Source organism: Pleurodeles waltl, chromosome 1_2, assembly GCF_031143425.1.
Source record: "Pleurodeles waltl isolate 20211129_DDA chromosome 1_2, aPleWal1.hap1.20221129, whole genome shotgun sequence".
NCBI lineage: Eukaryota > Metazoa > Chordata > Amphibia > Caudata > Salamandridae > Pleurodeles > Pleurodeles waltl.
In genome coordinates this window covers 1,330,532,026-1,330,544,626 of record NC_090437.1, presented here as the reverse complement: position 1 = coordinate 1,330,544,626, position 12,601 = coordinate 1,330,532,026, and the positions used below count along the sequence as shown (strand labels likewise).

Genomic DNA, 12,601 nt, shown 5'->3' with positions numbered 1-12,601 from the left:
ACTGTGATGAAGCACTGTGTGAGAAGCATGGCTGCACTGGGATGAAGCACTGAGTGAGAAGCATGGCTGCACTGGGATGAAACACTATGTGAGAAGCATGGCTACACTGGGATGAAGCAGTGTGTGAGAAGCATGGCTGCACTGGGATGAAGCACTATGTGAGAAGCATGGCTGCACTGGGGTGAAGCACTGTGTGAGAAGCATGGCTGCACTGGGATAAAGCACTGTGTGAGAAGCATGGCTACACTGGGATGAAGCACTGTGTGAAGCATGGCTACACTGGGATGAAGCACTCTGTGAAGCATGGCTACACTGGGGTGAAGCATGGCTACACTGGGATGAAGCTCTGTGTGAGAAGCATGGCTACACTGGGACAAAGCACTGTGTGAGAAGCACGGCTGCACTGGGATGCACCACTGTGTGAGAAGCATGGCTGCACTGGGATGAAGCACTGTGTGATAAGCATGGCTGCACTGGGATGAAGCACTGTGTGAAGCATGGCTACACTGGGATGAAGCACTGTGTGAGAAGCATGGCTGCACTGGAATGAAGCACTGTGTGAGAAGCATGGCTGCACTGGGATGCAGCACTGTGTGATAAGCATGGCTGCACTGGGATGAAGCACTGTGTGATAAGCATGGCTGCACTGGGATAAAGCACTGTGTGTGAAGCGTGGCTGCACTGGGATAAAGCTCTGTGTGAGAAGCATGGCTACACTGGGATGCAGCACTGTGTGGGAAGCATGGCTACACTGGGATGAAGCAGTGTGTGAGAAGCATGGATGCACTGGGATGAAGCAGTGTGTGAGAAGCATGGCTGCACTGGGATGCACCACTGTGTGAGAAGCAGGGATGAAGCACTGTGTGAGAAGCATGGCTGCACTGGGGTGAAGCACTGTGTGAGAAGCATGGCTGCACTGGGATGAACCTCTGTGTGTGAAGCGTGGCTGCACTGGGATGAAGCTCTGTGTGTGAAGCGTGGCTGCACTGGGATGCAGCACTGTGTGGGAATTATGGCTACACTGGGATGAAGCAGTGTGTGAGAAGCATGGCTGCGCCGGGATGCAGCACTGTGTGAGAAGCATGGCTGCACCGGGATGAAGCAGTGTGTGAGAAGCATGGCTGCACTGAGAAGCATGGCTGCACTGGGATGAAGCACTGTGTGAGAAGCATGGCTGCACTGGGATGAAGCAGTGTGTGAGAAGCATGGCTGCACTGGGATGCAGCACTGTGTGAGAAGCATGGCTGCACTGGGATGCAGCACTGTGTGAGAAGCATGGCTGCACTGGGATGCAGCACTGTGTGAGAAGCATGGCTGCACTGGGATGCAGCACTGTGTGAGAAGCATGGCTGCACTGGGATGCAGCACTGTGTGAGAAGCATGGCTGTACTGGGATGCAGCACTGTGTGAGAAGCATGGCTGCACTGGGATGCAGCTCTGTGTGAGAAGCATGGCTGCACTTAGATGAAGCTCAGTGTGAGAAGCATGGCTGCACTGGGATGAAGCACTGTGTGAGAAGCATGGCTGCGCTGGGATGCAGCACTGTGTGAGAAGCATGGCTGCGCTGGGATGCAGCACTGTGTGAGAAGCGTGGCTGCACTGGGATGAAGCAGTGTGTGAGAAGCATGGCTGCACTGGGATGCAGCGCGGTGTGAGAAGCATGGCTGCACTGTGTGAGAAGCGTGGCTGCACTGGGATGAAGCTCTGTGTGAGAAGCATGGCTGCACTGGGATGCAGCGCGGTGTGAGAAGCATGGCTGCACTGGAATGAAGCAGTGTGTGTGAAGCAGGGATGAAGCTCTGTGTGAGAAGCATGGTTACACTGGGATGAAGCAGTGTGTGAAGCATGGCTGCACTGGGATGAAGCAGTGTGTGTGAAGCAGGGATGAAGCACTGTGTGAGAAGCATGGCTTCACTGAGATGAAGCTCTGTGTGAGAAGCATGGGTGCACTGGAATGAAGCTATGTGAGAAGCATGGCTACACTGGGATGAAGCACTGTGTGAAGCATGGCTACACTGGGATGAAGCACTGTGTGAAGCATGGCTACACTGGGATGAAGCTCTGTGTGAGAAGCATGGCTACACTGGGACGAAGCTCTGTGTGAGAAGCATGGCTACACTGGGACGAAGCTCTGTGTGAGAAGCATGGCTACACTGGGACGAAGCACTGTGTGAGAAGCATGGCTGCACTGGGATGCACCACTGTGTGAGAAGCATGGCTGCACTGGGATGCACCACTGTGTGAGAAGCATGGCTGCACTTAGATGAAGCTCAGTGTGAGAAGCATGGCTGCACTTAGATGAAGCACTGTGCGAGAAGCATGGCTGCACTGGGATGAAGCAGTGTGTGAGAAGCATGGCTGCACTGGGATGCAGCACTGTGTGAGAAGCATGGCTGCACTGGGATGAAGCAGTGTGTGAGAAGCATGGCTGCACTGGGATGCAGCACTGTGTGAGAAGCATGGCTGCACTGGGATGCAGCTCTGTGTGAGAAGCATGGCTGCACTGGGATGCAGCTCTGTGTGAGAAGCATGGCTGCACTTAGATGCAGCACTGTGTGAGAAGCATGGCTGCACTGGGATGAAGCACTGTGTGAGAAGCATGGCTGCGCTGGGATGCAGCACTGTGTGAGAAGCATGGCTGCGCTGGGATGCAGCACTGTGTGAGAAGCGTGGCTGCACTGGGATGAAGCAGTGTGTGAGAAGCATGGCTGCACTGGGATGAAGCAGTGTGTGAGAAGCATGGCTGCACTGTGTGAGAAGCGTGGCTGCACTGGGATGAAGCTCTGTGTGAGAAGCATGGCTGCACTGGGATGCAGCGCGGTGTGAGAAGCATGGCTGCACTGGAATGAAGCAGTGCGTGTGAAGCAGGGATGAAGCTCTGTGTGAGAAGCATGGTTACACTGGGATGAAGCAGTGTGTAAAGCATGGCTGCACTGGGATGAAGCAGTGTGTGTGAAGCAGGGATGAAGCACTGTGTGAGAAGCATGGCTTCACTGAGATGAAGCTCTGTGTGAGAAGCATGGCTGCATTGGAATTAAGCTATGTGAGAAGCATGGCTGCACTGGGATGCAGCACTGTGTGAGAAGCATGGCTTCACTGAGATGAAGCTCTGTGTGAGAAGCATGGCTGCACTGGAATGAAGCTATGTGAGAAGCATGGCTGCACTGGAATGAAGCTATGCGTGAAGCATGGCTGCACTGGGATGCACCATTGTGTGAGAAGCAGGGATGAAGCACTGTGTGATAAGAAGCATGGCTGCACTGGGGTGAAGCACTGTGTGAGAAGCATGGCTGCACTGGGATGAACCTCTGTGTGTGAAGCGTGGCTGCACTGGGATGAAGCTCTGTGTGAGAAGCATGGCTACACTGGGATGCACCACTGTGTGAGAAGCAGGGATGAAGCACTGTGTGAGAAGCATGGCTGCACTGGGGTGAAGCACTGTGTGAGAAGCATGGCTGCACTGGGATGAACCTCTGTGTGTGAAGCGTGGCTGCACTGGGATGAAGCTCTGTGTGAGAAGCATGGCTACACTGGGATGCAGCACTGTGTGGGAAGCATGGCTACACTGGGATGAAGCAGTGTGTCAGAAGCATGGCTGCACTGGGATGAAGCAGTGTGTGAGAAGCATGGCTGCGCCGGGATGCAGCACTGTGTGAGAAGCATGGCTGCACCGGGATGAAGCAGTGTGTGAGAAGCATGGCTGCACTGGGATGAAGCAGTGTGTGAGAAGCATGGCTGCACTGGGATGCAGCACTGTGTGAGAAGCATGGCTGCACTGGGATGCAGCACTGTGTGAGAAGCATGGCTGCACTGGGATGCAGCTCTGTGTGAGAAGCATGGCTGCACTGGGATGCAGCGCGGTGTGAGAAGCATGGCTGCACTGGAATGAAGCAGTGTGTGTGAAGCAGGGATGAAGCTCTGTGTGAGAAGCATGGTTACACTGGGATGAAGCAGTGTGTGAAGCATGGCTGCACTGGGATGAAGCAGTGTGTGTGAAGCAGGGATGAAGCACTGTGTGAGAAGCATGGCTTCACTGAGATGAAGCTCTGTGTGAGAAGCATGGGTGCACTGGAATGAAGCTATGTGAGAAGCATGGCTACACTGGGATGAAGCACTGTGTGAAGCATGGCTACACTGGGATGAAGCACTGTGTGAAGCATGGCTACACTGGGATGAAGCTCTGTGTGAGAAGCATGGCTACACTGGGATGAAGCTCTGTGTGAGAAGCATGGCTACACTGGGACGAAGCTCTGTGTGAGAAGCATGGCTACACTGGGACGAAGCACTGTGTGAGAAGCATGGCTGCACTGGGATGCACCACTGTGTGAGAAGCATGGCTGCACTGGGATGCACCACTGTGTGAGAAGCATGGCTGCACTGGGATGCACCACTGTGTGAGAAGCATGGCTGCACTTAGATGAAGCTCAGTGTGAGAAGCATGGCTGCACTTAGATGCAGCACTGTGTGAGAAGCATGGCTGCACTGGGATGCAGCACTGTGTGAGAAGCATGGCTGCACTGGGATGAAGCACTGTGTGAGAAGCATGGCTGCACTGGGATGCAGCACTGTGTGAGAAGCATGGCTGCACTGGGATGCAGCTCTGTGTGAGAAGCATGGCTGCACTTAGATGAAGCTCAGTGTGAGAAGCATGGCTGCACTTAGATGCAGCACTGTGTGAGAAGCATGGCTGCACTGGGATGAAGCACTGTGTGAGAAGCATGGCTGCGCTGGTATGCAGCACTGTGTGAGAAGCATGGCTGCGCTGGGATGCAGCACTGTGTGAGAAGCGTGGCTGCACTGGGATGAAGCAGTGTGTGAGAAGCATGGCTGCACTGGGATGAAGCAGTGTGTGAGAAGCATGGCTGCACTGGGATGCAGCGCGGTGTGAGAAGCATGGCTGCACTGTGTGAGAAGCGTGGCTGCACTGGGATGAAGCTCTGTGTGAGAAGCATGGCTGCACTGGGATGCAGCGCGGTGTGAGAAGCATGGCTGCACTGGAATGAAGCAGTGTGTGTGAAGCAGGGATGAAGCTCTGTGTGAGAAGCATGGTTACACTGGGATGAAGCAGTGTGTGAAGCATGGCTGCACTGGGATAAAGCAGTGTGTGTGAAGCAGGGATGAAGCACTGTGTGAGAAGCATGGCTTCACTGAGATGAAGCTCTGTGTGAGAAGCATGGCTGCATTGGAATTAAGCTATGTGAGAAGCATGGCTGCACTGGGATGCAGCACTGTGTGAGAAGCATGGCTTCACTGAGATGAAGCTCTGTGTGAGAAGCATGGCTGCACTGGAATGAAGCTATGTGAGAAGCATGGCTGCACTGGGATGCAGCACTGTGTGAGAAGCATGGCTTCACTGAGATGAAGCTCTGTGTGAGAAGCATGGCTGCACTGGAATGAAGCTATGCGTGAAGCATGGCTGCACTGGGATGCACCATTGTGTGAGAAGCAGGGATGAAGCACTGTGTGAGAAGCATGGCTGCACTGGGGTGAAGCACTGTGTGAGAAGCATGGCTGCACTGGGATGAACCTCTGTGTGTGAAGCGTGGCTGCACTGGGATGAAGCTCTGTGTGAGAAGCATGGCTACACTGGGATGCACCACTGTGTGAGAAGCAGGGATGAAGCACTGTGTGAGAAGCATGGCTGCACTGGGGTGAAGCACTGTGTGAGAAGCATGGCTGCACTGGGATGAACCTCTGTGTGTGAAGCGTGGCTGCACTGGGATGAAGCTCTGTGTGAGAAGCATGGCTGCACTGGGATGCAGCGCGGTGTGAGAAGCATGGCTGCACTGGAATGAAGCAGTGTGTGTGAAGCAGGGATGAAGCTCTGTGTGAGAAGCATGGTTACACTGGGATGAAGCAGTGTGTGAGAAGCATGGCTGCACTGGGATGAAGCAGTGTGTGTGAAGCAGGGATGAAGCACTGTGTGAGAAGCATGGCTTCACTGAGATGAAGCTCTGTGTGAGAAGCATGGCTGCACTGGAATGAAGCTATGTGAGAAGCATGGCTACACTGGGATGAAGCACTGTGTGAAGCATGGCTACACTGGGATGAAGCACTGTGTGAAGCATGGCTACACTGGGATGAAGCTCTGTGTGAGAAGCATGGCTACACTGGGATGAAGCTCTGTGTGAGAAGCATGGCTACACTGGGACGAAGCTCTGTGTGAGAAGCATGGCTACACTGGGACGAAGCTCTGTGTGAGAAGCATGGCTGCACTGGGATGCACCACTGTGTGAGAAGCATGGCTGCACTGGGATGCACCACTGTGTGAGAAGCATGGCTGCACTTAGATGAAGCTCAGTGTGAGAAGCATGGCTGCACTGAGATGAAGCACTGTGTGAGAAGCATGGCTGCACTGAGATGAAGCTCAGTGTGAGAAGCATGGCTGCACTGAGATGAAGCACTGTGTGAGAAGCATGGCTGCACTGAGATGAAGCACTGTGTGAGAAGCATGGCTGCACTTAGATGAAGCTCAGTGTGAGAAGCATGGCTGCACTTAGATGAAGCTCAGTGTGAGAAGCATGGCTGCACTGGGATGCAGCACTGTGTGAGAAGCTTGGCTACACTGAGATGCAGCACTGTGCGAGAAGCATGGCTGCACTGAGATGAAGCACTGTGCGAGAAGCATGGCTGCACTGAGATGAAGCACTGTGCGAGAAGCATGGCTGCACTGGGATGCACCACTGTGTGAGAAGCATGGCTGCACTGGGATGCACCACTGTGTGAGAAGCATGGCTGCACTGGGATGCACCACTGTGTGAGAAGCATGGCTGCACTGGGATGCACCACTGTGTGAGAAGCATGGCTGCACTGGGATGCACCACTGTGTGAGAAGCATGGCTGCACTGGGATGCACCACTGTGTGAGAAGCATGGCTGCACTGGGATGAAGCACTGTGTGAGAAGCATGGCTGCATTGAGATGAAGCTCTGTGTGAGAAGCATGGCTGCACTGGAATGAAGCTATGTGAGAAGCATGGCTGCACTGGAATGAAGCTATGTGAGAAGCATGGCTGCACTGGGATGCAGCACTGTGTGAGAAGCATGGCTGCAGTGGGATGCAGCACTGCGTGAGAAGCATGGCTGCACTGGGATGAAGCACTGTGTGAGAAGCATGGCTGCACTGAGATGAAGCTCAGTGTGACGAATGGCTGCACTGGGATGAAGCTCTGTGTGAGAAGCGTGGCTGCACTGGGATGAAGCACTGTGTGAGAAGCATGGCTGCATTAGGATGAAGCTCTGTGTGAAGCATGGCTGCACTGGGATGAAGCACTGTGTGAGAAGCATGGCTACACTGGGATGAAGCACTGTGTGAGAAGCATGGCTGCATTAGGATGAAGCTCTGTGTGAAGCATGGCTGCACTGGGATGATGCACTGTGTGAGAAGCATGGCTACACTGGGATGATGCACTGTGTGAGAAGCATGGCTGCACTGGGATGCAGCACTGTGTGAGAAGCATGGCTGCACTGGAATGAAGCACTGTGTGAAGCATGGCTGCACTGGAATGAAGCTCTGTGTGAGAAGCCTGGCTGCACGGGGATACACCACTGTGTGAGAAGCAGGGATGAAGCACTGTATGAGAAGCATGGCTGCACCTGGATGAAGCACTGTGTGATAAGCATGGCTGCACTGGGATGAAGCACTGTGTGAGAAGCATGGCTGCACTGGGATGAAGCATTCTGTGAGAAGCATGGCTGCACTGGGATGAAGCATTCTGTGAGAAGCATGGCTGCACTGGGATGAAGCACTGTATGAGAAGCATGGCTGCACTGGGATGAAGAACTGTATGAGAAGCATGGCTGCACTGGGATGAAGCACTGTATGAGAAGCATGGCTGCACTGGGATGAAGCACTGTGTGAGAAGCATGGCTGCACCTGGATGAAGCACTGTGTGAGAAGCATGGCTGCACTGGGATGCAGCACTGTGTGAGAAGCATGGCTGCACTGTGATGAAGCACTGTGTGAGAAGCATGGCTGCACTGTGATGAAGCACTGTGTGAGAAGCATGGCAGCACTGGGATGAAGCTCTGTGTGAGAAGCATGGCTGCACTGTGATGAAGCACTGTATGAGAAGCATGGCTGAACCTGGATGAAGCACTGTGTGAGAAGCATGGCTGCACTGGGATGCAGCACTGTGTGAGAAGCATGGCTGCACTGGGATGCAGCACTGTGTGAGAAGCATGGCTGCACTGGAATGAAGCTATGTGAGAAGCATGGCTGCACTGGGATGAAGCTCTGTGTGAGAAGCATGGCTGCACTGGAATGAAGCACTGTGTGAGAAGCATGGCTGCACTGGGATGAAGCTCTGTGTGAGAAGCATGGCTGCACTGGGATGAAGCTCTGTGTGAGAAGCATGGCTGCACTGGGATGCAGCACTGTGTGAGAAGCATGGCTGCACTGGGATGCAGCACTGTGTGAGAAGCATGGCTGCACTGGAATGAAGCTATGTGAGAAGCATGGCTGCACTGGGATGAAGCTCTGTTTGAGAAGCATGGCTGCACTGGGATGCAGCACTGTGTGAGAAGCATGGCTGCACTGGGATGCAGCACTGTGTGAGAAGCATGGCTGCACTGGAATGAAGCACTGTGTGAGAAGCATGGCTGCACTGGGATGAAGCTCTGTGTGAGAAGCATGGCTGCACTGGGATGCAGCACTGTGTGACGCATGGCTGCACTGGGATGAAGCTCTGTGTGAGAAGCATGGCTGCACTGGAATGAAGCACTGTGTGAGAAGCATGGCTGCACTGGGATGCAGCCCTTAGGCAGAAGCAAACTGCTTAGGGTCATAGAAGCAGTGCGGGAGGCAGAGGGAGACCGAACATCAGGTGAAAACAGAAGCTAAGTTTCCAGTTTGCAAGTCTGCTGGAGTCTCGTGCCCTCTTCCGAAGGATGCAGGACACACGTCAGGCCTACGCTGCACACAGGGAAGGAAGGTTTAAACGTAGATGTAGAGGTAGAAACAAACCAGCGAGACTTTGGGAGCAGGAGGTAAAACATTCCGCAGGGTGAGGCATGATTCTGACACCTGTATACCCCAGACATGCACACAGCAGCCTCCAGTGAAGGTGTGTCTCGGGGACAAGGGGCACTGAGATAACCCTCTCAGTGGGAGGGCCTCGAGGCTGCAGCAAAGTGCTCACTTGAAGGAAGGGTGATGCCAGCGTAAAACCACCTGGCAGCCCAGGAGCCAAGCTTGGGCCAGCGGGTCACAAAGCCAATCGCCGCCCATCACCACCCTGTGGAAAGCGTAAACCTACATAACCAGCTCGGGTGGGCCCGGGGGCAGCTGACTCAAGGACCTTCTCTGATGCTAAACCCAGAGCCCCAGATCTAGCCAGGCCCATCATGGCGCGCCAAGAGGCCACGTAATCACGCCGCGTAACATAAGCGAGCGTCGGTGGCCAAGCTCCCATGGGCCACGAAAAGAAAGAGTTTGCCATGAACGAGCAGAAAAGGTGGTGCTATTTAGGCCTTTATTTACAAAGAAAGTTCAATCTTCAATAGAAGAGAAGAAATGACGAAAATAACACATAAGTCCGAGACATATTTACCTAAAGTTACAGAAATGAGGATTTCTACAGAATGACTTAAAGAAAACAGAAATCTCACTTGACTTTAAAACGCTAACTCTGGCTTAAAAGGTGTATTTTGATTAATACACAAAAACTACATCTATAATATAGAGGCGATGGACAGCTCAATGATGACGCCTAGGGTATTTGACGCAAAAACGTTGACGCAGAGATGAGAGCAGTGATAGACGATAGTGCGCAAACTTTTCTAGGGCCTTTTTTTTCTCTGAGATGGCTGAACTATCCATAAACCTTCAAATGAACCTGAATACAACAAAAAGAGAGACTAAGGGGGTTATTCTAACTTTGGAGGAGTGTTAATCTGTCCCAAAAGTGACGGTAAAGTGACGGATATTCCACCAGCCGTATTACGAGTTCCATAGGATATAATGGACTCGTAATACGGCTGGTGGTAAATCCGTCACTTTTGGGACGGATTAACACCTCCTCCAAAGTTAGAATAACCCCCTATATCAAGAAAGCCAACTGACGTTAAAGACATGAATAGGAGAGTGGGAGTCCTGCCTGTACCCCCTGGACCTCACAGTGGAGCCTGGCAGAGGGAAACGCCTGCGGAAGATAAGGGCATCCCCAGTAGGCCTGTGTCAACCACCAATCAGCGTCAGTAAACGCCATCAGCCAAGGCATCATGCACGGAGAATGTGCCCTGTCCACTTTGGTGTTTGATAGACCTGTAGAATTACTTAAGCAAAATTAAGAAGAAACACTTTAAAGGCCTCCAGCGCAACAACATCACAAAAAACTAGCAACAAAGGAAACAATTTAAGATTTGTTTCCTAGGACTATAATAATCAATGACTGATGTTCAGAAACCCGCAGCCAAGTTTAACACTATGTCCAGCAACACAACCTACGCAAGCATCAACGTCATCAATTGGGAGGTAGAGATATTCAGAAAACTAAGAACAGAAACATGTGGCTGGTTTAAAGTAAATGTACACTGAATTACCAAACGAGGTCAAAATAAATGGATTAAACAGTTTTACGGTAATTTGATGGGCAGGACTATTCCATCGAGTAGGCCTATTTGTAGGAGGTTATCTGAGCTCCAGGGGATTTAAAAAATAGATTCTAGCTATGCCATAGTCCAGATGGTTTAAGAAAGCATGGATTAAAAACAAATTATTCCGTATTTTAGTTCTACCTTTAAAAAACACAGATATGGGCGCACCCCTCCCCACACACTCCTGTCCTTTAGATGAGACTGGCTGCGAGGTGCGCGCTGTTCTGGAAACTCGGCAAACCGGCAGAAGCCCAAGAGGGACCTTCATTCGCTTTAACTTAAGACATAAAGCTAGTCATGTCACTGGCAGCTGCCCGCACTTGTCCAAGCGTCAAGCTGTACAGGTACATCGCCACATTCAGCCCCTCACGTCACCCTCACTTCTGACTTGTACAGATACCTGCAGTCCCCCCCCCCAGTCCCTGGTCCTCTTAGGTGCAGGAGTACTATCACCTGCGCCCCTCATGTCACTGACCAGTTTTCTCCTGTAGAGATACACTGATACCTGCAGTTTCTTGTCCCTCATCACCTGTAAGGGGCACCGTCACACCAAGCTCCCCACCTGTACAGGTACACTGTCACCTGTAGCCCCATCACATGCACAGGTGGTGCATCACCTTTATCCTTTCCTCCCCACATGTACAGGTGCACCATCACCTGTATCCCAACGCCCTCCTCACATGTACAGGTGCACCCCCCCCCCCCCCGGCACCTCACCTGTACAGGTGCACCCCCCCCCCCGCACCTCACCTGTACAGGTGCACCACCCCCGGCCCCTCCCCCTCACCTGTACAGTTGCACCGTGTCCTGGAGCCCCTCCTCACCTGTACAGGTGCACCCCCCCCCCCCCCGGCACCTCATCTGTACAGGTGCACCACCCCCCGGCCCCTCACCTGTACAGGTGCACCACCCCCGGCCCCTCCCCCTCACCTGTACAGTTGCACCGTGTCCTGGAGCCCCTCCTCACCTGTACAGGTGCACCCCCCCCCCCCCGGCACCTCATCTGTACAGGTGCACCACCCCCCGGCCCCTCCCCCTCACCTGTACAGGTGCACCACCCCCGGCCCCTCCCCCTCACCTGTACAGTTGCACCGTGTCCTGGAGCCCCTCCTCACCTGTACAGATGCACCCCCCCTCGGCACCTCATCTGTACAGGTGCACCACCCCCGGCCCCTCCCCCTCACCTGTACAGGTGCACCACCCCCGGCCCCTCCCCCTCACCTGTACAGGTGCACCACCCCCGGCCCCTCCCCCTCACCTGTACAGGTGCACCACCCCCCGGCCCCTCACCTGTACAGGTGCACCACCCCCCGGCCCCTCACCTGTACAGGTGCACCACCCCCTCCCCCTCACCTGTACAGGTGCACCACCCCCGGCCCCTCACCTGTACAGGTGCACCACCCGCGGCCCCTCCCCCTCACCTGTACAGGTGCACCACCCCCCGGCCCCTCACCTGTACAGGTGCACCGTCACCTGCGGCTCCTCGCTGTCGCTCCCCTGCAGCCTCTGGTAGCGCACGACCGACCTGGGGCCTTCCATGCCGGGCTCGGCTCGAGCTCGGCTCCGGCTGTCAGCCCTCGCTCTCCGGACCTCACCTGCGACTTCCGCCCGCACCCGCCGCGGCCCCGCCCACCAAGCCGTCTCCAGGGCAACGGGGCCTCGCGCCCTCCGAGCCGCCAGGTGACCAGGCCCCTCGCTCGCGCACTTCACCTGTAACCACGCCCCTCGGGAGCGCATCCTCCTGTAGCCACGCCCCTCGCCGCACACCGACCTGTGACCAGACCCCGCCCTCTGCCGTCAGGTGACCCTGGCACCTCTGATGAGTAACCACCCGCGGGTGGGGGCAGGAAGAGAACAGACACCTCTTCCCACAGCGGACCACCACCGCCCCCCAGGGGGGACCACTGCAATGTTGGGGTGAACGAGCCACAGTGCATCATCAGCCACACACGACCAGGTCGGAACCCCTGGAGTGAGCTGATACCCGCCCCTCAAGTACAGGTACCA

General features: G+C 54.3%; 1 protein-coding gene across 1 annotated transcript in view; it reads right to left on the bottom strand.

Moving 5' to 3' along the window:
• Positions 1-12,331, bottom strand: part of GGT6 (gamma-glutamyltransferase 6) — a 125,339-nt gene extending 113,008 nt beyond the window's left edge. Inside the window, exon 1 of the mRNA XM_069205889.1 lies at positions 12,048-12,331. Within this exon, the coding sequence (XP_069061990.1) occupies positions 12,048-12,331 (284 nt within the window). The remainder of the gene's footprint in view (positions 1-12,047) is intronic.
• Positions 12,332-12,601: the final 270 nt, after the last annotated feature.